The following is a 27,324-nucleotide window of genomic DNA, read 5'->3' on the forward strand; positions in this document are numbered from 1 at the left end:
ATGTCGTAACATTAACATCAAAAATGTATAGACATGGTAATATCGTAACCTCCAAAATGAGGTGTCGGAATGAAGGGGGCACCATAGTTAAATGACCACCGGTAATCGAAGAAGCACGGTGTATTTCTACCGGGTTGACTCATCTGACCGTTCCACTTAGCCTAGTAAATCACGGCCATCAACACCGGACCAATTAACACGGCAATCATCCAGTCGTGGATCGACTTTCGGAAAGCGAGCGGTACCATTACGGTTCGTGAGGTCATGCTTACACAGCAACGACTTCCAAGAGTCCGAAACACGTATGACCGTGTATCCACGATGACGTGCGTATCCGTCGCGTTTTATTACACGTGTCCAAGAACGGCTCACCGGGCCGGGCAATATCCATAAATCAGGAGTATCGTTGAACGAAGAAGCGAGAACGTTGGCCACCGAACTCTCGTCGTCACCGCGTTTCAACTCGTTGAGCAATGAACTCGAGATCTTTATGTAGATCGTATCAGACGGGCCGTGACACGTGGAAAGTGTGAGAACTGCCACGAACGGCCGTTGATGGACGAGGACTCGCGGGGATAGAGCAGGTTCTTCGGTGGACGTTCGGTGATGGATTCTCCGCGTTACGCCATTTTGAGCCCGACTCAATCTGATCAAGTTCTCCGCGCCTTGGCTTCATTTGAACGCAAACTTTGATCTTGATAGATTTCAGAAACTATTTTTAAAGCAATCTTTGTATTTGTAATTGGTTCTGAATATAGAAATGATGGAGCTTTTGTCGGATGCAAGAAAATCGAAGCTGATAGTTCAGCGGAAAACCGAGCGAAGAATCACAGAGGTGTGTTTTCCAGGAGCAGAAAAAGGTAGCAGACACGCCGTAACAAAATGATTGAAACACGGCCGGTATATTGTCCTTATACGGAGGCACCGGTGAATCCGTGCAAGTGGAGAAGAAACTGCCCTGGCGACGTTAATTTGTGAACGATTACGGGCACCTGGTGCGTACTGCTGGCCTCCGAAGACAAAGGAGAGGTCGCGGTGTAACGAACGCGCATTCTTTCCTCAGACTGCTGCAATGTTTTCCTCGGTAATTTAGACTGGCAATTTCTGGTAATCGTTGGAAAGATTTCTTCAGCAGCTTGAATTTTCGATCTTTACATTTTGATAGAAGGTTCCAGAATACAAGATCGGTCAGAGGTCTCCGTGACCCAACTGGCGCAGATGAATTTACATGCACGGCGTAAACTGAGTGAGCTGTTTCTCCAGTTTGTCTGACAGAGCACCAAGAGAGAGAGAAAAGGAAACCAGAGGCAACCAGAGGGGCAGAGGATAGCGTATTAACGAGCTTAAACGAACGGAAACTAAGTGTCTCGGCTCGGAGTAAAATTAATTAATCGCAATCGTCCGAACTGTGGCGACGATCGCGCGCTCTCGTTTCTTGAAATCGTTTGTTTTCTTGCTAGAGTCTAGACTAGACTCTTCGCTATCTTTAACGCTTTGACTGCCGCAGTAAAAATAAACGTGTCTAGTATGAAATATTGAAACTCTAATTGAAGGGTTCACAGCAATGGAGGATGCTCTCGTCCTTTTATCTTGTACAAGAAAGATGATCCATGCTGCAAGAAAGTATAGTCAACTATAAATATATCTGGAAACAAATAGATACTGGGTCTAGAAAATAAAAAATATTACGCTAGATTTATGGATGTTCTACAAAATTATGGATGGAGCTAAAAAAAATAAACGTATCATAAATTGGATTATATAATCTTTATGTAGAAGGTATTTCGACAGGAGTCTAATTTCTGAAATTTATCATAAAGAACATTATGTGAACTGTTCAAAATTATTTCTATAAGTCACCTATATGAATTCTGGTCTAACTTGAAATTATCTGAGGATTTAAAATTTGAGGTGTATCAAAGAATTTGATGTGAAGGTTTGACGAAATTAATGGAAAGACTGGTCCTCGGTGTCGTGGGAATTCGTTCACGGGTCACCATGCTTCACGTGTGACTTCTTCTTGATCGTGGCACGAAACACTTGTAAAAGTTCGCCGCTCTGTGTACCAACGCGATGATAATTTCCAGAGATTAAGCTGACCGAGGAGACCCCCGATGCTTCCACCGAGCTAGTTAAAAGTAATGACACGTTCACCGGGTCTCCCGGTTGTGGCGATTCGAAATCTCGCTTTTTTGCCGTAACCTGGCACCGACCAGAGGTGAAGACATCGGTGGCCAGCCCTGTTTGTGCGACGAATCGGTGTCCGGTACCAACTTTCCGACCCCAAGACACGCTCGTTAGCACGGCATGTGGGATCTCGGCGAGTTTTGTAGCCGGCTACCTTGTAGTCAGCTACCGGAATCAGGCTTCTTTCTGATCCTCCTGCGGATTCGGCGATGCTGCGCTTGTCTTTGTCCCTGCAATAAAAGCAACGCGAAAATAGAACATCATTTAAGCGCTCGTTGCGTGATTTTTTCAGTGTCGGAATGCTTTAGACTCTTACTAGTTACTTAAAATTATTTAACATCACTCAAAATTGTATAATTTTTGAAATGTTTGAAGATACACTTTTCACATGAATATCCACTTTGTGAAAAACCGATTGATTTTGGTATAAGAATTGATTGGTATTGGAATAAATGAAAGAAAAATAAAATTAATTATATTACACCTTTTGTTATCGTCACATAAGTCATCATATGAACAAGAGAAAAAACATGAAAAAAATAAGAATTTTAAAATGAAACTCTAAAAATCATATTAACTAGTGTAATTTTGGTGTTAAGCTTAAAGTGAAAAAAAGGTAATCGAACGAAGAATAGCGAAGGGAAGCTCATGTGTCTGAAATTCGCAGAAGGGTAGGATATAAAATTAATAGCGATGTAGATTTCTGGATAGCAGGGAATGCGAGCAATTGCGAATCGTGGGAGTGCGAGACAGGCGATGCGTGAAATTTAATACGTTCGACATGAAGATTCCTCGAGTACGGCAGAAACGAAGGGAAAAGAGGAGAAAACGGAGACACATAACGAATGCCATTTCTGACCCGAGCGGTTATGCGTGCATCGCATTATTGTTTGCCTTCAATTAAACTTCCATTTTGTGCAACGGCCCCGGCTCTGTTTGCAACGATTCTCGTTGATTGCCAGACTCTTCCTTGGAAGAGGAAATTCTCTTACGACTTTCTTTGAGGGAATCGACGAGACACGATTAATTGCTCGCTGTTTTGATTGAACCCAATTTCTTGGGGGCATTGATCCGTACACATATAAGAGTAAATTTATTCTACTCGAGTATTTGAAATATTTTTAATTGATTGATTCTTTTGAGTTTTGTATAATTTGTGAATGATGGGCGTGTTAGAATAAGTACAAACACTATTTTTTATTAATAATATTTTGTATTATTTATTAATGATCTTTATTGATTTTTAATATCACTTTCAGTTGGTATTAATTGATAATGAATTACTGGTGATGCCTATTATACTTAATTTAATTATTTGTTCTATGTTCAGTTATGTTTAAATAATTATGCTGAGTTGTATTGAATTCTAGTATCATTTATATTCAATTGTATACAATTTGTTTCTGCATATTTAATTACACTCAATTCAATAATTATTTATGTTCAATTATATTCAGCTGAAGAATTGCTTAGTTACATTCAATAATCGTCCATATTTAATGAAATTAAACTTAACAATTGTCTGTACTTAATTATGTTCAAATTGTTCAGTTATAAAAAGTGAAATAATTCATGTTTATTTTCATTAGATTTAATAAATGTCCACATTACATTGTACCAATTTATTAATATTTTAACGAAGCTTCTTATTTCATTTGATTTTGTTTGTATAATAATAAAACTGAAGGAAGAAATTTTTAGTATAAAGGTTACCAGAAATTCTGGTCTACCACAATTAGTTAAAATTTCGAACATCATTACCGGAAATGCTGGCGATTAAAGTAAGATTGAACGTTCGTTTTCGCTCTATCAACTATAGACAGGAAGCCATCGAAAATCGTCTATCTAATCAACTTCCTTCCTATGACACATTTCTGAACGAGTGAAACGAGTTTCTTTTTCGGTGGGTCCCCTTCAGATACACACGTTCGTGACAAAACTTGGCGATTTCGCGACAGAGTTCGCCCGATAACGAGAACAAATTACGATCGCTGCCAGCGAAAGAGAACTACGTATTTGCTTAATCGGCCGGCACACCAATGGCTTCAAAGAAGCGGAACAGTAAGATATCCCATTAATTAAGACTCTCCAGATGTTTGAAATTACTTGGTCCCTGTCGTGCTCGGACGTCCCCACCGATTCTAAGTTTCTTGAGAGATCCCTTTCTGCGAAGAATTTCGGACCGATAGTCAGGAAAATCGTCCGGTCATTCTTGTAATTAGACTTCGATAACTTCTCGCTTTTTCGATGAGTTATTCGACACACGAGAATTTCTTCGTTTGACTATAATTATTTTTTAACGATGTATTAACATTCTTCTTTTGAAACATAAGACTGGGATTTAAGCATCATGTAACATTTCAAATGTGATTATATTTATTGGAAGATTATAATTTAGTAGTTTTGAAATATTGGAATTTAGAATTTGAAATTTAGACTTTTGAAACTTGATCATTTCTAAGCCATCACTAGTTCTTAGATTATTGCAAAATTATAATTTGGTAAATTGCTCATTTGTAGTTGCAACATTTGGAGATTGAATAGTTTTGAAATATTGGAATTTAGAATTTGAAATTTAGACTTTTGAAACTTGATCATTTCTAAGCCATCACTAAGCCATCACTCACTCGATAATTTAAATTACACAATTTAGATTTGGAAATTTGGGTATTTATAAGACACTTAATTTCTGAATTTAAAAGATTTGAAAACAGCAGAATTTGGAGATTTGAAGATTTACAAATTAGAATCCGAAACTTATAAAACTTGACGATTTAAAAATATAGAAATTCCTGCATTGAGCCATCACCACAAAATTACCGGCAAACAGTAACTCTTCCATTAAATGGTTCAATGTAGGTCCTTATCTAAATGACTAACCCCCTGTTAGAAATACCATCCCTTCCTATACACTTTAAAACCTAAGTTACAATTTGATGTCAACAGAACGTTGTCCGGCATCATGCAAGTCAAAGTGATCGTTAAATTGTATCTCTGAGTATGCAATCTGTCCGAGGAGGCAGGAAAAGGACAGTCTAAGATAGGGACAAAAACAGAACGTACAATGGTGTAGAAACGATGGTCCAGCCAAGGATGCGTTTTATAGGTCCGATGCCTTTTATAGTCCCGAGGACCGCAGGCGGCTCTAAAGAGACTGTTACGATGAGGAATCCCGTGCAATTAAACGCTTATTGCTTGCATATCTCCGAATCGATCCGCCACTAAAGTGAGTATTGGCGTTGGTTGTAAAAGCTCCTAGATAACCAACGCCAACTGACCACCGGCCATGTCTGATCCTTCGATTTTGTCGCGACTAGCAGCGGCTACGAATCTCTTACGATCACAATTTCGTGGGGTACTGTGTAGGGTTATAACTGATATCATCTTTGGGGATTTTTCAAAATTAGAAAGCTTCTGAATGCGATTTGCATTTGTTACTGTACGACGCTATAGGATGTAATTTTGAGTCTTCTGACTTGGAATTTTGAGAGTAGACTCGTGAGATATCCTAAATTTGCTGTATAGATTTTGACGGCGATAGGAACCTGTTGTCGTCGAATCGATAAAAAACCGTTTGGTATCGTTTTCGATCATTTTTAACACGTAGAATCGACTGGAACAACGTTAAAAGCTCTATAACTCATCTCCGACGACAATACTTGGTCACTGACTTCAGTCGTCGTGAAATGAACAATAATCGAGTTCGGTATCGTTTTCGATATTTTCGTGTTTAATCGTTTGTACGACTTTAAAATCCCTACATCTCTTGTTCTACCTATATGTTCACCTAGTGTATCACTAGTTGGAATAGTTACTCAGTTTAAACTAGATAGTCTTTCAGTTCTATAGATAAATGTAATTCACTTGTAATTGAATACTAAATTTTAAAAATGACTATAATCAGTACATTTAGTACACTAAATGTGCACTGGTACATTTACCAGCGATTGGCAAGTACTGAAGATGAGTTTATAGTCACCGGAATAAATGATTGATGTACAGCAGTGACTATAGTTACACAGTGACAAGTTATCTGTCGTACAGGTGATAGTGGACACTCATCAATTAATTCTGGCTGCATTATACAGTTAACTACAACCATCAATGAATAAATAATCAACGAACAAAATCAAGGAATAAATGATTATTAAATTTTGTGGATATTTACAGTCACTCCTTGGACATTATATGCGGTTACAGTCACGCAATAATAAATACTCACTGATTACTATGAGTGACAATAGTTGATAATCAGTAAATGCAAAACAAGTACAAGTGATAATTGCTAGACATCAATATTCGAACCCATGGCAAATACAGTCGTCAGTAAAGAAGTGTTTATTCTGTGTTATTGGCGATTGTAGTCGCTTAGTAATGAATGCTTATCGGGTAATATGGGTGGTTATAGTTATCTTGTATTAGATCTTACATTCGGTTATAGTCACCCATTAATTATGTGGTTATTGTAAATTATATCTACTGTAATTGTATATAACTGCAGTTGATAGTCAGTAAATGAATGCTAAGAATTTAAAATGATTTTTACTACTTAAATATTGAATGGAGCCACTGTAATTATACATGAAGGACTAACAAGTATTGTGAGTAGGTATAGTTATCTTGTATTAAATTCTACATACCTAAAATGAATTATAACAAAAATAACGTAGAAAAATTCGAACGTGGTTCGAGTCCTTTACTATTCGGTGAAAGACTTGGCCGAACAAGAGCGTCCAAAAAGGACTGTAAATGTTTTCCTGGCGCGCTATCCCCCTAACCAAGTGGTTGATTTTATGACTTTATGGGTTCAATTTTATGAAGCTGTCGATTAGATTCGTGGTACCAGTTTTTATGTTCGCATCAGTTTACATGGCTGAAAGACGAGGGTACTGTTTCCCAAATATACGCGCTCGCAACTTCAGAAAACACTGATTGCCGTTTAGCTTAATTAATTTTTTACCTGATCTTGCATTCCAAACTTTCGTCATTTTGGAACATTTTATTGGATAATCAACGCAAGTTATACTTTTGAGCCCAATTTTGGGTGAAGACTTATTAAAAATTTACAAATTTGTAAATTTACAAGTTTTCAAGTTTTCAAGTTTTCAAGTTTTCAAGTTTATAAGTTTACAAGTTTACAAGTTTACAAGTTTACAAGTTTACAAGTTTACAAGTTTACAAGTTTATAAGTTTACAAGTTTATAAGTTTACAAATTTACAAGCTTACAAATCTCAAATTTTCAAGTTCTCAAATTTTGTAAATTCTTACATTTACCAATTGTTTAAAAGTCTCCTAAAACTCCCGAATTTTCAAATCTTCCTTCCTGACTACACATTAAATACTTTGTTAACTGTCCCACACAAAACCTAAATTTCCGTGCAAATAAATGAACGTAACGTGTGAATGAAAAAAGTTACCATGAAATCATTGAACAAAAGTTAACCATGAGATTATTCATAGAACAAAAGTTAACCGTGAGATCGTATTTGACCCAGTATGCGTCCCGTCCGCAATTGTCTCTCCATCTGCCGGCGCCTTAATGTCTTAATTTCCAACTTCCCCGTTGTTTATTCGAAAACTGGTAAGGAATGATCTGTAGGTTAAGTGGAATCAATGATGATCGTTCACGTGTTGGCCGAATCCACGCGTCATCCAACGAAATGGCCACCAGGAACATCTCTTTCCCCTCGGCTCGTTTCATAGCCGCGACTCGACAGCTTTACTCAGCGCGGTGCTCATTGCTCCATTACTAATTTCCGCCCTCGGCCATGCACACACTTCTGTACACGCTTCGTTGTCGTTTACACTCGCGCGCGCACACACGCGACGCGGATAATGCGTCCACCTACAAACCAATCTATTAGGCGCCATCTCTTTGACTGCTCACTTACATCGGGCCACAACCCGCGTACCCCTCGTCAGCGAGACCCTGCTTGGCCACCGGAAGTGCTTCGGTGCCGGACACCTACACGCTCGCGCGTATATCTGACGCGTATCGGCCATGGCACACGCGTTTCGAGATGTCGACCATTCGTTGCATGGACGCTATTAACCTACCAGTTAGTTTACTTCATTTCAAATTAATAATGAAATTCAACAAACGTAAATTAACATATACAATTTCTGTATACGTAGGCAGTTTATTTTTGTATACGTAGGCAATTGTCCATGTTTGCTTCAGAACCAGCGAAAATGGACTCTTTAGCCTGATAGAAATTGAATAACTTGGAGATCAAATCGTTCATTTTGCAATGAACTGAACACGATTGAACGAACATTTGATCTACTGACCTGTAATTAACTGCTACTATTAACACTGAACCACCATATAATTTACATTCAATTTGAAATTAATAATGAAATTGAAAATTGAATAAATATAAATTAACATGCACAATTCTTTATTTCTGTAAGCGCGTCGTAGGCAATTGTTAGCGACCAAACGCTAGGAACTTCGATCGAAGTCCTAATATTTAGAAGTCTGTAGGTTGACTAATTGTGTAACACCATTATGTCACTACTTATTTTTAAGGGGCTTGTCACGTGGCTTTTCGAAAACTGACAGGTCGGTGTTTGCTGTCATAGTAACAGTATTACCTGTCCACACCTGGCTTGCTGATGAACGCGAGATGGTGTTACACGCATTCTGCATGCAGCGGTGCCAGATTTTTCGTACGATTTTCGGAAAAATAATTGGCATACGGAATACGGGAACTTATTTGCTGGCACGTGAACGAAAGCGGTGAAGGATAGAAAGAGAACGTTGCTTACATTGCTGCGTTCTTATTATTCGTGCATGTTCATTTATGGATTGGAGTCACGGAGGCGCGAGATACCTTTACGAAAATAACTTTCCAAATTTCTGATAGTCATTTATATATATTGTATGTACATTTTTACGTGGAATGTTACAAAGATCGATTTTGGTATATAGAAGATATTTCATTCATTCTTTTGAATATTTCATTTTTTTTTAAGTGCGTTTGCATTTTCTTTTATGGGTTTGGATAGAAATAAAATTTATTTCTGCATTTTGCTCATCTTTATAGTATTACTGCAATATTAACGTAATATTGAGCTATGATCCGTTATCGAACCTCTTTCGAATGAACTTCATTGCACTTCAAAACCCTTATTTAAGAGCGAAAAGTTCTGCTTCAATACTTCACGTAATTTTGCTAATAATTTTGATAACCTTTCTTGTAAAATTATGGATTCCCCTTAATTTCTGTATTCATACAAAATTAATGAGATATAAGATTAAATTCCCTATTATTTAATCAAATTAAAACAACTTTGCTATTCAGAAGATTATATAATATTAATTAATTACAATTTTAACGAAATTGCAAACCTTCACTCAAACGAATTCATTCTGAAAAGAATTTAAGAACGCTAAATCTTGAAATGTCATACAAGAATTATAGAAACTTATAATGTATACAAAGTTAATTTTCACACGATTAATTTAGAAATTCGAAGTATCAGAAATATTTACAAAATTCTGAATTGTTAATTACCTCATTCAGCAGTAAAATATCTGTGTTACGATAAATTCTATTTCTGTAATTTAATATAAATTCTATGATTTAGTATAAATTTTATGATAACAAATTCTATGATTTAATATTAATTCTATGACAACATAAATTCTATCTATAATTCTCTTATTTTAATATAATTTCTATTTTCATACTATGTCTGCAGTACTTCCTTGTGAACGCAATTATACCAAAAACGCAACCTAACCAAAAAACCTAACCTAAAAATATTAATACAACATTCCTTGTCGCAGAGCTGTCGAGTTTCTCGAATCATTTCGTCGCGGTAACTTTTAAACAGCAATAGAAATTAATAGTACTCTCGTTATATCTGATTAATGCTACCCAGTCCAATTTTTCCCCGCCCTTATTCAATGTCCCTCTATTCATACTATCCTCTCGACGTTCGTTAGAACCATCAATCTCGTTGATGATCAGGGTATTATTTCCTTCGATTAATCGAGTCTCATCACGTGTGCAGGCTCGATTCGCGGCCACGCAACGAAGAAGGATGTTAATTCGCATGGACTTGAAGGACGTATGTTCCATTGTTCCAGTAAATTATTACTTATTCGCATATTAATGGAGTGTAACCGAAAGAATCAACCTGCATACGATTATGAAATTATTTCAGTATAAGGCAAAATTTCAATTACTTTCAGATTTATAATTAGGTTAGTTAGGCAAATTAAGTTAGGATAAATTATTTCATTGCGTTCAGTTTTGTACGTAAATTACTTAGGCAGATAGATTAGATTAATTTATTTCATTTTAGTGCATTTGTCAAGCTTAGGTTAGTTAGACAAATTGAGTTAAGTTAGAATAAATTATTTTATTTCGTTAAATTTAATTTTTTAGTTCGGTTAAGTTAGATTACTTAGGCAGATAGATTAGATTAATTTATTTCATTTTAGTGCATTTGTCAAGCTCAGGTTAGTTAGACAAATTGAGTTAGGTTAGAATAAATTATTCGATTTCGTTACATTTTATTTTTTAGTTAAGTTAGATTGTAATTTAATTTGAATACAGCTTCTTAGGTTTGTTAAATAAGATTCTAAGAAATAATACAATGAGGGGTTAATTGCTTTACATGGAGGATTATAGTTACATAAAATTAGGTTTATGGTAAGTTAGATTAGGTTCCATAATACATTCCAACTTCGAAAATGATTTTTTCCCATCAACGTTGTCTATACTTAACACAAATTTACAACCAAGTAAAACGATCTTTTCCGTAATTTAACAAATTAATGAATAATAACGGAATAATTGTTTCAATGCTCACTGTGTCATCGTATCTAATAACGAACATCCGAGGCTCGATGACCAGCTGTAGTTGTTCGTCAATGATGCGTCGGAGTGCGAACTGCCAGTGAAATTCATTATTCTCAATTCTCGTAAACAGGCGGTTATAAATTATTCAGGCCGAATAACCGACCACGTTAGGATGACCTAAGCGGTCGGATAGCCGGCTAACTGCCGGTAAATTAGCCAATTGAGGGCTTCGAGTATCCGCGGATATCTTATTACACACTTTGCCAGGCTACAACCATGGCGCCCGTACGTGTTCTCTCGCGAGAAATACGCGACACGTATGTAACTCTCTTCCTCCGTGAATCGACCTGTGAATTGAACGTAATTCACGTTGCCACGATCGAACTTGAGATCTACCGTGCTTTCAAATTACCTACATGCTGCTTGATCTATTGCTAGTTTTGCAATTTTAGATGTGAATTCTCCTTACATTGAATTTCTTAGTAAACTGTGTTGTCGTACTTCATCATCTAATTTCATAGTTGAATTACATTAAAATAATTATTCCACCTCTTCATAAATCTGTGTTTTAATGTCTTCATAGTTGTATCGTTAGGATCTATCACTGCAATGATATTAGAGTAATGATTTTAGTATACGTCTTCATCTATTCAGTGCTGTGAAATCAATACTTCAAAAGTATCAGTAATATATAGAAAGTCAACAATTCCGACAATCAATTCCTAATTATTAGAAGTCGTCACAAAATCAAATTTGATTTAAATTTCCCGCTCAGTTTAAAGGGACAAGAACATCAGAAGTCCCGAAGAGTGTTTGGTAAGGGGTTAAAAACCTCATTGGTTGAAGCAAAGGTCGTATACTCTCGTTATGAGTCGTCAAGTCGGTGGACAGTGAAATAATTAAGTGGCTTAAAAAGACACGATCTCGAAACGACAGCAGGTAGAAGCAACGGTGATCGTTCGCTAAACCGGTAAGCAAATTTATTCCCCTGTTGTTGAGCGACGCCTCTCGACCGCGTCGGGCCGTGTCATTACTCCCTTTCACGATCCTCGTTAGCAAAGACTCAGCCGCGTAAAGCACGGATCCTGTGTGTAATAAGACGTCTACGTAGCCAACCGAGTCGACAACGACATCGTCTTTATGGTTCGATCGTTACCGTTACGTATGCCGTGTGAAATCTCTCTTTGTTACCTTTTTACGCATTGTTAAAGGATTCCGTGCTCTTTCCGCTAGGGAAAACCACTTGAGTGTGGAGAGAACCACAGAAGTCAATCGGAAGGATTTTGTTCTTGAGGATTCTACCATTGTTGACTTCTTTCGTTATTCGGAAAGTACCCTTGATATAATGCACTTGGAATTTTATTTTCATGGAATATTCCTAAGTTTACTTGTTGGGCAGACATTCATTTGAATTATTTTAAAAGCATTCCTTATTATAAATTTTCAAATTTGTGAATTTTTAAAGATTTCTAGCTTTCCACCTTTTGAGTGCGCAGGATAAAAATTGCAAAAGCAAGTGTATATTGAAAAAATTCAAAAGTGAGTATATTTAAAATAATGCAAGGATAAGTATATTTTAGAAAGTGCAAGAGTATGTATGTTTTTGAGACAATGCAAGAATATGTATAATTTTAAAAAATGCAAGAGAATATTTAATATGAAAAAATTCAAGAGTGAGTATATTTAAAAAAATTCGAGGATAAGTATATTTTAGAAAATGCAAGAGTATGTATATTTTTGAGACAATGCAAGATTACGTATAATTTTAAAAAATGCAACAATATATTTTAAAAACTGTAAATGTATGTATATTGAAAAATGTGCAAGAGTACATATATTTAAAACAATGTAGGATAATAAAAAAATACATGAGTATAATATAAAAAAGAATACAAGAGTATAATATAAAAAAGAATGCAAGAGTATAATATAAAAAAAAATACATGAGTATAATATAAAAAAGAATACAAGAGTATAATATAAAAAAAATGCAAGAGTAATTATAATAAAAAAAATGTATATTTAAAAAAGAATGTGAGAGTACGTAGTAATAAAGCGTGATGTCGGTTAAAATAAATCCGATATGTCCAAGTACTCATGGACGTGAGTGTAAATTCTGGTCTGCGTTAAGGGTTGATCCCGTAGCGGCGCAAAGTGAGTGACTAAAGAAGAGGAAAGGATTTTCTCGATCGTAGCCGCGACGCCGGGACGCGGAGCGTCCTTGTACATCGCTGGGCATAACGTCGCTTAACTTGAAGGGATGAGCGGGCGCCTGGAAGGATGCTATTATCGTAGCTCAAAAGCGCGCGTACTCCGCGCGACAAATCAAATCTCCGCCAAGCGAGTGGAAGAAGAACGGTAAAGAGAGATCTTCGGGGGAGAGGAGAGAGGAATTATAATAGAGAGACTATACTCGCTACGGGAATTTTACCCAGACACGTTCGCCACGAGCCATTGAACAGTTATCGCTGTCGCGGCGTTCAATGAGCGGATAACTGACTGCCAGGACTTCCGGCTTAATAAACACCCGACGAGGATATCCTTTGCTATAACCTTGAATAAAAATAATCGGGGATTTGATGCTTTGCCAAGGCACTGCGTAAACCTCGCTGAGGTCTCGATTGTTCGGGTAGTTTTGAAATATCGGGGTGCTATCTTGTCGATTCTTCTGTTACACATGTTTGAGCTATGAGTTTAGATAATGTTGTCATTTGTGAGCTGCAAGGTTACAACTGTAATTTATTTTCTGAAGAATTGTATTCTTTTAATTTTTTGAGGGGAAACAATTTTGGCCACCTTAATTTTCTTAGTAAAAATAGTTTTCTTCATTTTTATTAGCATTTAACCTAGAAATAATTTTTGTTATTTTACTTTTGTAAGTGAAAATAATTTTGGTTCTCTTAATTTTTTTTTTATAAATAATTTTTGTTATTCTAATTTTGTAAGTGGGAATAATTTTGGTAGTCTTAATTAGTTTGCTGCAAGTACTTTTCCTTTCATTTTCTCTTTTAATATTTTTTTTTATAAACATAAGAATTAGCATGAAAGTATTTTTATACAAGTATGTATTTATATACTACTTTTGACTTAATTTAAAAATATTACTTTCCGACAAATAATCGAGTGAAAATGTTTACATTTCAGAAGTGGAAAAATTTGACTTCGATGCTCATCAGTGATTTGCGACTATTAACATCAAGTGGGCACGCTGTTTACATAGCACGTCAGAAACTTCCGGTGAAATCATCCAGCGGTTCTCGCCAAGTCATAGTCTGTGACTATGGTTAACACAGTCGAATAAGTTTCTGTCATTGTCCAAAAGAACAATGTTTAAAACAGATCAGTAATTGGTAGGCCTGTGGGAAAATTGTTCATGCTTCAAAAATCTCCCATAATGGTATTTCGAGTAAGCCTTCAAAGGTATCTTTTATGCTTAGCAACCTAATATCATTTATTTTGAACAAAACCTTATAAATTTAATTCATTGTTAAACATACTTTATCTAGTAATCTCGTGTTTAATTCATGTTAAACTTTACTAATTTTATAAATTGAATTTATATTAAATAGATCATACTGACTCTTATAAGACCCTAGCTAGTAACTCCATAAAAATTTATATTAAGCAGACTTTATCTAGCAACTCCACACACCTAATTAATCTTAAAGAAGCCTTACTTAGAAACTCCATAAATAATTCAGTTCAAAGTAATTCAAAATAATTCTCTAATATAATTCAGAGTAACTACTTACAGCTTAAAAATTTCATCACGTGTTTTTTGCTTTTACAAATCTATTTACTAAAACATTGAATGTCCATAAACTGAGTTACATTTAAACGAAGCTCCTAGAGATACTTTTTACGTAGAAGAAATGTGCAAAAAAATCCTATAAAATTAATTTTCTACGATAATCTCGTAAAAATCACTTCTTCTCACGTAGAAAATTGTTTCGCGTTCGTCAGATCTTCACAAACTGCGTCCTCAATAAATCAAGATGGCGGACGCATGGAGAACGCAGAGAACAAAGAGCAGCAGTTCAAAAGAGAATACGATTATAAATACTTTTGAAACTTATAACTCAAATTTTTTTAAAAAGTAGTCTAGTTACATAATGTAAAAGACTTACAAAATATGTCCTGATTCTTAATAACAGAACAAGTTGTTCAAGTGGAAGACTTAACTGTCGGTCAACTATTTAACGGTCAACTACTGTTACCATTAATCGTATTATTCGAAGTGAGAAAAGGTGACGAGAAGAAAGAAAGGATATAGAAAGACATTTCCCACAAATCAAAGCCAGTGCAGGTTCACGCGAGCGTAACAGAAGTCAGAGTAATTTATAGAAGCCGGAAAGCGGCCGTTTAGAAAAACAGTTAGAAAAATGACAAGTTTAGCGTACGAGGACGAAACAGGCATAGGCACTCGGGCATTTACGATGTCGTGGCCGTGGCCGTCGACGGTGTCGCCAACGACGCGACGCTTCGCGTAATCGTGACGGACGTGATAATCGCTAAGCGGTGGCGTCGTCACACCTCGTGTGTCGCACTGACTAACCACTCACTTACAATTATTATTGAACGAACAAAGAACCTGCTCCTGGATTATCTTAACGCTGGAATCGAAATCATAGAACTTCGACAAATACTTTTGAACTCTTTTGGACTTGTTGGTTAGGTTAAGTTTATTAGACATGCGTAGGGTCTGACATTATATGGTGAGGTTTTGGAAATATGGTTGTGCGAGTGGTTTTAGGGAAGACGGCGAAAGGGGAGATGGACTTAGAAATCGATTACTGAGTGATAGATTGTCAAGTTTAGATATTTGAGAGATTTGGAGTTGGGAAATTTTAGAATTTGGGATTTCAGGAGTGGAAGTTTGGGAATATGAGATCTTGGTACTTTTTGGTACATGAGAGTTTGGGAGCTAAGGAATTTTTGACATTTAGGAGCTTGGAATTGTGGGAGTTGTGGAATATTGAGAATTTGGTGTCTTTGAAGGTTTGGAAATTTGAGAGTTTGGGAATTTATGAAATTTATGTAATTTAAAAAGTTCAGAAAATTTAGAAAGTTTAGAAAATTCACAAAATTCACAAAATTCACAAAATTCACAAAATTCACAAAATTCACAAAATTCACAAAATTCACAAAATTCACAAAATTCACAAAATTCACAAAATTCACAAAATTCACAAAATTTACAAAATTCACAAAATTCACAAAATTCACAAAATTCACAAAATTCACAAAATTCACAAAATTCACAAAATTCACAAAATTCACAAAATTCACAAAATTCACACAATTCACATAATTCACACAATTTAAGAATTCAGAAACCTTAGAATCCAACCATTTCAAAAAATGTGAGAACGAATATTTTGAAATATAGCAATTTCTAAAAAACTCATAAGCAGCTTATTTCCAAGTTAACACCATCAAAGTATTTCTCCCCTTCACCTCGACTTACCCATAAAAAAATACTCAATCCATTTTCGCTTTCCCCAGAAGCCCACAAACTTCCACTTAAATCAAAGTTACTAGATTCTTATAACTCTAAAGCAGGTAATTAGAACAGTAATTGAGTTACGTTTGCATAAAATTTAACGGGTCACGAGAATTCAGTTACGTTCCCGTAATGTTCGAGTGAGGCATGCTGAATGTTTATAAGGCAAATTTGAAACGATATCTTTGAATTTATGGTCACGTACTACATTGTAAAACTAAGGGGAGAATCTTAATAAACATGAGTCCATAAACCATCTGTTTTTAAGATACTGCCACTTCAAGTCGTAACATGAATTATAGCCGAAGCGACTTCTGAAGTGATACAAGATGTAAAATAAACGTAAAACAACTTTATTCACCTTTCTCAACTTTATTTATTCTCAGCTTTATTTACTTATTTATTTACACTTAAGTTTATCGGTGTATATGTTACTGTGGAGGCCACTTTGAACATCTGCTATAAAGTGTTGCTTGGACTAAAGTGGCTATATTTTAGAAGCACACGGTTCATGAATTTATGCTTTTAAGACTATCTCTTAATTTTAAGATATGGGTTACACTTTGCAAATTTGATCACACTTTCAAATCTTCGATGTTACTCTTCTGAAATCGATAAGGCGATAAAAATGCAATTATGGTTATAATTCGATAAGGTTTTTCACTTTTCTCTTTTTCTTGGAATTAATAACAAGTACTTAACAATTGGTTTTAAGTTAAATTTTAAGTTAAGTTAAATTAAGTTAAATAGTAACTTGAGGTAAGTGGCTTAGCATAACTTATTTTTGTTGAGTTAATTTTTATTATTGAGTCAAAGCAAGTCTTGTGAATCAAGTATACTGACTTTACTGTAACTTGCAATAGGTTTTTTAGCATAACTTATTTTTGTTAAGTTAATTGTTCATAATTAAGTTAAAACAAGTCTTGTAAATCAAGTATTGTATACTGACTTTACAGTAACCTGCAATAAGTTTTTTAGCATAATTCATTTTTGCTAAGTTAATTTTTATCCTTAAGTTAAAGCAAATCTTGTAAATCAAATATCTTGACTTAACTTATGATTAAAACTCTAATTTATGTTAAAGCAAGTGTTTTTAAATAAAAAATTGTTGATTACATTTATCTTAGAAAGTTTATTTGATTCTCCTTACGTATTTATTCAACTTATTTTTGTAACGTGAGTTTTATAAATTAAATCTTCCGGCTAATTTAACTTAATCTTGCAAGTTTAACTAACAATAACTTACTCAACATATTAAATATCTTTAACTCATTTCTGTAAGTTAAATTAAAAACATATGTTGTCTTAATTAAACTTCAAAATTTTGTACTCAAGGTTAAAAAACCTTGATGACCTTGAAATCTCTTAAAAAAAAACTTCGAAAAAAATGTCTTAATCATCACATGAAATGAACCTTTAAACAAGATAAAGTTTCTCTGACATGTTTGTTTATTACAAAAAATAAACAAGATGATAACTAACCTTAATTTCGATGGTGCGATGACCTTGAAGTCTTAAAAAAAATAATCTCAATAAAAATATCTTAATCATCACAGCAGTTTCTTTAAATAAAATAAAGTTTTCTGAAATTTTTGTTTATTCCAAAAAATAATCATTTATTGGTGCACGCTATACAACATATAAATAACACAACCTCGTTATTTTAGCGAACGGTGAAACGTGAAAAACGCTATTATGCAAACACAGAAAATGGAATGTGAAAGTATCAGTTATTCCACAAACGTGAAAATGAAGTGAAAATGAAGTGGTCGTTGAACGTACAAGAAATGGAATAGCTAGATTTACAAATCTAATGGCCAGGGATATGTCGTAGCGTTTGAAACGGCACTTAATATTAGAAAACCGTTCGGGATTCGACGGTAGACATTTCCCGCGCTATTTCATCCAGACATCGTCAAGGCATATTTTCCCTCGCAAAGACTAAGAGTTTACTTCTCATTCGACAAATTATTGCCGACGCAAACGGTTCAGCCCGTACATCGTCCAAACGACGACGTCAACGACACCGGCCACGAGCATTATGAGCTCAGAGACAGAACATTCGCTTACAATTATTACCCGTCTAACAAGAACTCCATAGCATCAGCAACGAGCGTGGGAAATTTGTATTAATCAACTGCCAAAAGTATCGCAACAAAGACCGATTTGGCTCTTACGAATAAACACGTTAGGCTACGTTTTCACGTGACGGTAAATCACGAATTTTAATACCACGTGTGACATTTGCTACTGCAATATTGTTATCCAGATCGGTCCTCCATACAATGCTCATTTAACGATCGAAGCTCTACAAAATTACAAAATGTGACACTTTTACTACGGTTGCAGTTTTGACATTTGTAGACGTGGAAATTGATTGTAATCGCAACTATGTTAAATTGCATTTCGAGTGCCTTAAATCGCAAGATCTTTTGTAAAATTTAGACCTAGCTTTGTAAAATGTGACATTTCACGTTGAGACAGTTTTGACGTTTGTGGATCTATAAATTGATTGTAATCGCAATGTTGTTACATTTTACTTGACGATTTTGAGTTTCAAGGTACATGTGGGCTTTTGTAAAATCCGGACCTAGCATGGTGGCACAAAATGGTGGCATAACTTTCGTTTCTACTACATCTATAATCATGTCCACAAATGTCTGTAGATATATAAATTGATTGTAATCACAATGTTATATTAGACATGTGACGATTTAAGCTTGAGCTCAAACACAATTTTATTCTTTTCACCCCTTCACCTATGATTTCTTTGGCAGCTGCGTCAGACCTAATCCTGCAATGTTGAAATAATCTAAAAAATTGTATTGTTATTTTATCCTTAACTGTAAAAATAAACTCCAGTCGTACAGCGAATGTAATTTTGACTTGTTGCGTCTGAAGTGTAATGTGCACCACAAGTGACACGACATAAGTCAAATAAGCTTCAACTTGAAGTTGAAGAATTTTTAATTTGAAGCTGAAGTTGTCAACAATTACTAAATATAAAATTTGTTTCGATAGTAAGGAGTTTAGCTTGTAAAAAAAATAGCTTTAAAGTGAAGTAACAGTAAAAAGTGGCGGTATTGAGCGTATGTGGCACAAGGAGCGATAAAAGTAGCGATATACGTTGAAAACGTGCCTTAAGACGCAAAGAACGTTCGATCAAGCGTATAGAATTCGTCAGCTATTAATACCGAGAATTGCGTCGCGAGAGGAGGAATCAGAAAACGTTTCTGCCGTCGCCGAATGTCGCATACCATATCTAATAGTGAAATAACTCAAATAATTCAAAAGGAGTTATGCGAATACCTTATCGTCCTGACGCTTTGAATTACCCGCCGGGGACGATGCCGCGCGATGGACGGAGGCGGAGGCGGTCGACTTGGCGATGGTGGGAGCGTATTTTTAGAATGATCTATGTCTTCGTTTGATTCCGAAGATTGCGCCCTCGCGACATCGAGAAACCGAGAGTCTTAACGGGATCTGGTTACGGGCCTGACGTCCGTGTGTTTTCGGATTCCTAGCTTCGTCCTGGACCCCTTATCGCTAACACGGATCTACCTTCTCACCTACGGTTAACCGGCCCGGGAAGGCTTCATACCGATCCAGATTCCACGATACCTTCTCGTCACTTTTTCTACGTTTACGTTGGGAATTTGTCGATTCGTTCTCTTTTTTATTTTGTAAATAAGTTCAACACTAAACCTACCGACATACTTAGTTAGAAGTTAAAAATGAATTTGAAAAATAAATAAACAAACGATGAAACATAAAATAGTACACACATTTATTCCTTATCTCGTTGAAAATCAATACTGATTTCAATGTTCTTTAACTAAGTGTGTACCTCGTAATAAGAAACTTGTGGCGCGGTCATTTCACCGATTTGGTAGTTTAGTGTTAATTTGAATGACTTTAATCTTTTACACTCTTCAATTTGTTTCACCTAGCGACTACTTAATTTATAAAATGGATCCAGAAAGGGGCTCTCAATAAAATGTATTGCAGGGGAGGAATATGATAAATACATTTTTCTTTTATTACAAGTAGTGAATAAATGATACATAACCAAGTTATTTATCTGAATTATGAGATCCAAGAGAAATGTGATGTCGACATAGGGGTGCAAAGGGTTAATACATTTTTGTTTGAGTTTAATGAATTTGCAAGGGAGATAGATTTTAATATATTCTTTGATAAATGTAATGCAGTTGAATTTGATAAAATACATGTAAATTTGATGAATTGTTTTTATGCATTCCTACCAAAATGTTTAATGTTTTTATTCATATTGTATATACAAAAATAAAGAAAAATTATAAGAGAAATTAATATTATGTTACTAATGATTTGGAAAAATTGCAATTAACTAACTACTGTGGTCCGCATCAACAAAGAATAAATTTTATATTCGTTTACCAAAAAACACTACTTTTGAAAAGAAGACATAGTCAGTCAATTACAAAAATTTCACAAATATTAAATTAAACATAAAACTGAAACTACTATAATTAACCTAAAATAGATTAACAAATAAGTAAAATTATCAAAAATAAATGCAGTATCGAAGCAAAGTACATTGACCATATCATTACCCTTCCAAAAGTAAATTAATTTTAATTTTCATACCAAAATAATCTATCGTCAAAAAATTGAAAATCACTCCGTTTATTCTTGAATATTCTCAGTAATTAAAAAACATGATATTACAGCTATGGGATTGAATTAAGCATCAAAAATTGATTTCCTTGCGTTGAGGTTCTCGAATTGGACAGCAAAGATTAAAACAACGCTCGTCAAAGTCCAATTCGCATTTTCGAGAGATGGAGAATCGAAGTCCGTCACACCTCCGGAAGCACAGCGTCTGACGAGTTTGTCAGTAATTCTACCGTCAATTCTAATTGAATTTCCATGGTGAATTGGGACGCGGGATAGAGCAATTAATAAGAATTAAAGTGTCAGATGAATTAAATTACAACAGTTCAATTTTGCCGTATTTCTCGATTCGAACGATTGAGTTATTATTATCGAGAAATCTTAAGAAAATCGTGCTGAGATGACAAGTAAATTTAATGGTCTGTCAATCATTGCTTTTTCTTTTTTGGTCACGATAAAATATTTCATTATGATTTAAATAAAATTATATGAATGTGTCTAAAATATAATACATCGTCAAAATAATAAATTTTGACGTACTTTAAAATACGTTTAATATGTTTGGGTACGTTTCCATATATTTTGACATATTTTAACGTAGTTTAAAATATTTGATAACAATTTTATTGTGTCATTTATATTTATTAATATACTTTAAAATATTTAACAATATCTTCATTGTGTCATTTATATATTTTAATATACTTTGAAATATTTAATAATATCTTCATTGTGTTATTTATATATTTTAATATACTTTGAAATATTTAATAATATCTTCATTGTGTCATTTATATATTTTAATATATTTTGAAATATTTAATAATAATTTTATTGTGTCATTTTAATGTTTTAATATACTTTAAAATATTTAATAATGACTTCATTGTGTCATTTATGTATTTTAATATATTTTGAAATATTTAATAATAATGTTACTGTAATGATTTGTAAAAATAAATATTCATTTACAATAAATTGTAAAAACATTCTCTTTCATATTGTTTTGTCATACTTCACAATATTATAAAATTTGCAATTGTCAGTAACTATTATTTCATTGCATTTTTCAATTCTTGTAATACTAATAAGAAAATTAACAGGAGACAAATATTGTTAGTAGTATTGATAAGAAAATAACTATGGACAAATATTGTTAGCAATACTGATAAAAAAAATGACAAATGATTTAAAAAATTGACAACTATCATTGACAATGATAGCAAGAAAATGATAATAGAGAAATATTATTTGCATAATTAGTAGAATATCTATAAAAAAATATTGGTAAAAAGACAACGAATAAGTATTCTTAAAAATACAGCTATAAAGATAAGAACAAATAAATATTATTATAAGTGATAATAAAAAAATTACAATAAACAAATATTAAATAAAATTAATTTAATAAAATTTGTCACAGTACTGTAAAGAGGTTAACACCACATATCTAACGAAACAAAAAAATATAAAACTTTCCAAGCCCGTCAATTTGTTAAGCACTCTAAAGAAGCTAAAGTAAAAGTCTTCCCAAGAAAGTGAAATAATAAAAATGTGTCTTATCTACCCCGATCAGTAATCGATCTAGCATGAAAGCGCGGTTCACAATTCGAGTAACGAAAAAAGGTAGTAAGTAGCAAGGAAGTAAACTATCCGGAATAAAACGAAACAAAGCTGTAGAATAGAGACGGTAGAATAAAGGAGGAAGGCTGCGTCGTGCACGACGTGCCACGATCAAGATCGCAAGATCTAACCAGAAGAGCTAGCTGCTCATTCGACGTGCTATATTTATCGGTGATCTTACCCGAGTTTTCCGACCCCTTTTGCCGTCAGATCTACATGCAAGTCGACGCATACAGCTCGATAACGCGGTCGATCCTCCCCGTGGGCATTTTGCACGCTGGTACACCCGTTTTGCGTCTCTGAACAATGCATGCCGACAGGCCAAGCCGTTGTGCGTGAGCAAGCACGGCCGCATGACTCAGAAGATGCACCCTACATGCACCGAAGCGCTCATTAACGCTTATCAATAATTACGTTTCCACGTTTATCGCGTAATAAGCGAGCCAGTCTCGTCATTAAACGACGTTCCCGGCACACGGGCCCGCGCTAGGGACACGGTCTACTTGCCTCGACCTCGGCCGATACGCTCGTCTTCAAAGCTGCATGCCTTGTTCTAGACAATGACGAATAATGTTCGGAAAATACGCTAGTGGTAACCCGTTAACGTACACACGGATTTCGAACACCTCTTCAAGGAATTTCATATGTTTTAGCTCGTTCAAGAATCACGTTTTTACGTTGAGATGGCGGATATGGATGATAGTGTTTTAGAAAATTATCAAATTTTATGGAAATATTTATGTGAGAATTTCAGATATTTGAGCTCTTTGAAGAATCACAACTTTTTTACATTGAATCGAATTTTCAAGATGGTGGATATGGTTAATAGAATTTTTGAAAATTATGAAATCTGATGGAAATATTTATGTAAGAATTTCAGATATTTTAGCTCTTTGAAGAATCATACCTCTTTTACGTTGAATGGAATTTTCAAGATGGCGATTATAATGTGGCTAATAGTGTTTTAGAAAATTAACAAAATTGATGGAAATATTTATGTAAGAATTTCAGATATTTTACATCTTTGAAGAGTGTAAACGTAACTGTGGCTAAACGTAATGTAGCAAATTATCAAAGCTGATGGATATTTTTGTAAGTATTTTTGGGAATTTAAAGACGATGATAGATTTAGAGAAATTTGTAAATACAAACTTGTATGGAAATTCATTTATTTAGAATATTGTTTTAATAAAAATTGTGAGAAATTGGATAATTCAGAAGTGAAGGAGTTTGAGAAGTTTTTTGATATGAATATTCCGATATTTGAGAATTGTGGGATTTGGGAATTTGGGAACTTGCGAATTTGGAAATTTGGGAATTTGGGAGTTTGAGAATTTGGGAATTACAAAATTTGAAAATTTGATAATTTGGAAATTTTAGAATTTGAGAATTTTGGAACTTGAAAATTTTGGAATTTGAGAATTTTGGAATTTGAAAATTTTGGAATTTGAGAATTTTGGAATTTGAGAATTTTGGAATTTGAGAATTTTGGAATTTGAGAATTTTGGAATTTGAGAATTTTGGAATTTGAGAGTTTTGGAATTTGAGAATTTTGGAATTTGAGAATATGGAAATTGGGAAAATTGGAAATTTGGAAATTTGGGAATTTGGGAATTTGGAAATTTGGAAATTTGGAAAATTGGAAATTTGGGAATTTGGAAATTTGAGAATTTGACAATTGGAAATTCGAGAATGTAGCCAATTTGAAAATTTGATAATTCAAAGATTACAAATTTGAATGCATAAAATTTCAAAAGCATAAAATACAACAATTTGAGAAATTTGTGTATAAATTCTCTTTAATGACGCAAAAGTTGTCTCCTTAATTATTAACGACGAAAGTTTGAACTTCCTTTCATATAATAAATCAATGACTCCTAAGAACAACATGAAATTAGAACTCGTTATACTAAAATTGTGGACACCTGGTACAGTGAATGGCTTCTATAAAAGAGTATCAAAAAGTAACATTATTATCTTGTTGATTAAGATGTAGATAGTAATAACATCTCAATTATTATTTATAATTTTACAGAACCCGCTTGAGTTATAAATTATGCATTAGTTAATTCTCCATTAGTACTGTACCAAATTAATTTGTAATTAATGCTTTGACACAGTATTTATACAGATTCTTTGCAAGATTTAGCTGTAGCGTAATTATTTATTTTTCCTGGTAATAAAGGCTTATCGATTTGCACACGATTATAATATAAATCTTGTATAGAGTAACTTAAGAAAAAAATATTTTATTATACATATACATATAATAAAATAAATTAATGGAATATATAATAAAATAAAATAATTTAACAAATGAGTTAGGCTGTTAATTTCAAGTTAAGGTAATTTGAACAAGTTTGATAAAAATTTAATGTACATGTATATTTATACAAATAGAATGACAAAGTTTCAATAATACTTTAATTAAGTACACCAACAATATTATACATAAATAAGTAGATAATTAATTCATTTATTTATTATCCAAAAATTTGTTTAGTACAATAACAAAACTAGAAAAGATTGTTCATAAATTGTTAGAAAAACTGTTGAAAAAAAGTTACAAGTAAAAACTAGTATTTTCAGGGAAGTATGTTATACTGTATATATTTACTTTCATTTACTTATATAACAGACATATAAAAATGGAAATTTATAGATAAAAATGAAAATCTATTCTATGAAATTTACTCAGGAAATTCTAGAGCAAAATACTAGAAGAAACTGGACTGTTAGAAGAAGTGTTAGGAATATGCTATAAATGAAAGCTACATAAATATACGAAGTGTATTAAAGAACGTATGTTATGTATAACATTTACATTCACTTATTTAAACATTAAAAAATGAGGAAGTTGATTGAAAGATGAAAATAAAATTCGATGTGAATATATTAATGAGTGATTTTAAATGTTATATTTGAGTTTGGTCGCTAATGGTGCCTCTAGAATCATTTTTGGGTTCAACTACTTATTGTTGTTTAAATAACAAAATATGTTGTTGAAATAATGATCAGTGCTAAATAAATAGTAGAGAGAATTAAATATTAGTTTTAACAAAATGTATAGTTTGTAAAAAAGTTGAAATATCAGTTATTGACTTTTCTAGGTTATTTTTAGAACTATTTCCAAATTCCCAAATTCCCAAATTCCCAAACTCCCAAATTTTCAAATTTCCAGATTCCCAAATTTCCAATTTTCAAAATTTCAAATTCCCAAATTCCCAAATTCTCAAATTTCCAAATTCCCAAATTCTCAAATTTCCAAATTCCCAAATTCTCAAATTTACAAATTCCCAAATTTCCAATTTTCCAATTTTCCAAATTCTCAAATTCTCAAATTCTCAAATTCTCAAATTTTCAAATTCTCTAATTCCCAAATTCTCAAATTCCTAAATTCTCATATTCCTAAATTCCCAAATTCTCAAATTCCAAATTCCCAAAGTTCCATAATTTTCAAATTCCCAAATTATAGAGATCTATGCTCTTGTAATTAGTAGCTTTCAGGTTATTTTAACACTTATTATCTTTTCTAATTTTTTTTTAATGTTATTAACTTCTACAAAATATAGAAACTAGCCTATATAACATTTGGGCAAATATTTAAACGTGTAAATATAGGCACAACCTATCCTAACATATGACAACTATATTATATCTTCTTCACAAAATAATGACGAAAATTAAATGTATTATTCACGTATGTTAACTTATCTCAAATTACACATAATCTGACTTCGCATACAACTTTAATATAAAACCTTAATATATAACCTTAACATATAACTCCGACTTATCACTTTGACATATAACATTGACACATAACCTTAACATATAACCTTAACATATAACCTTAACTTATAACCTTGATATATAACCTTAACATATAACCTTGACTTATAACTTTGACACATAACCTCAATATATAACTTTAACATATAACATTAACATGTAACATTCACATATGACCTTAACTTATAACCTTGACATATAACCTTAACATATAACTTTGACTTATAACTTTGACATATAACTTTGGCACATAATCTCAACATATAACTTTGACATATAATCTTAACATATAACCTTGACATATAACTTTAACATTATAACCTTAACATATTACCTTGACAAGTAACCTTCATATATGACCTTGACTTATAATTTTGACATATAAATTTAACATATAATCTTAACATATAACTCTATATACAACCCGTAAATGAAATTTTTGCCACAAAATACTATGAAGAATTAAATAAGCCCCCACAGCAATAAAAATCATAGTATCACACGATACTTCAACACAACCTCACAAAATCTATTTTTGTATCCTTAATAATCTCCTAAACACTAAAAGTAACAATTGAAACGGTTCACCCTATACATTTTTCTTAATCATTTCTTCCATGTTCTTTATCTCCTTTCAATCATCGAATATATTAAAGAGCATCAGATCAAATGTGTGTACATTCACAACGATGAAATAAATTATTTTTAATAGAGCGTGTATGTGCACTACTTGTGAAGATCGAAGA

General features: G+C 33.5%; 1 protein-coding gene across 1 annotated transcript; it reads right to left on the bottom strand.

Moving 5' to 3' along the window:
* Window positions 1–1,767: 1,767 nt before the first annotated feature.
* Window positions 1,768–11,311, bottom strand: LOC143266044 (uncharacterized). Its single transcript, XM_076541407.1, has 2 exons — window positions 11,015–11,311; window positions 1,768–2,417 (listed from the first exon to the last, which is right to left on the bottom strand). The coding sequence occupies exons 1-2, from the start codon at window positions 11,110–11,112 to the stop codon at window positions 2,129–2,131; spliced, it is 387 nt and encodes a 128-aa protein (XP_076397522.1). The 5' UTR covers window positions 11,113–11,311; the 3' UTR covers window positions 1,768–2,128.
* Between the last annotated feature and the right edge of the window lie 16,013 nt (window positions 11,312–27,324).

The sequence above is a fragment of the Megachile rotundata genome, chromosome 16 (genome assembly GCF_050947335.1).
Source record: "Megachile rotundata isolate GNS110a chromosome 16, iyMegRotu1, whole genome shotgun sequence".
Lineage (NCBI taxonomy): Eukaryota > Metazoa > Arthropoda > Insecta > Hymenoptera > Megachilidae > Megachile > Megachile rotundata.

Bases quoted from the DNA above. Each gene is read 5' to 3' on its own strand.
- LOC143266044 (XM_076541407.1), bottom strand. From the start codon at position 11,112: ATGAATTTCACTGGCAGTTCGCACTCCGACGCATCATTGACGAACAAC. The intron at 2,418-11,014 runs GTGAGCATTGAA...CTTTTATTGCAG, and splicing joins TTATTAGATACGATGACACA to GGACAAAGACAAGCGCAGCA.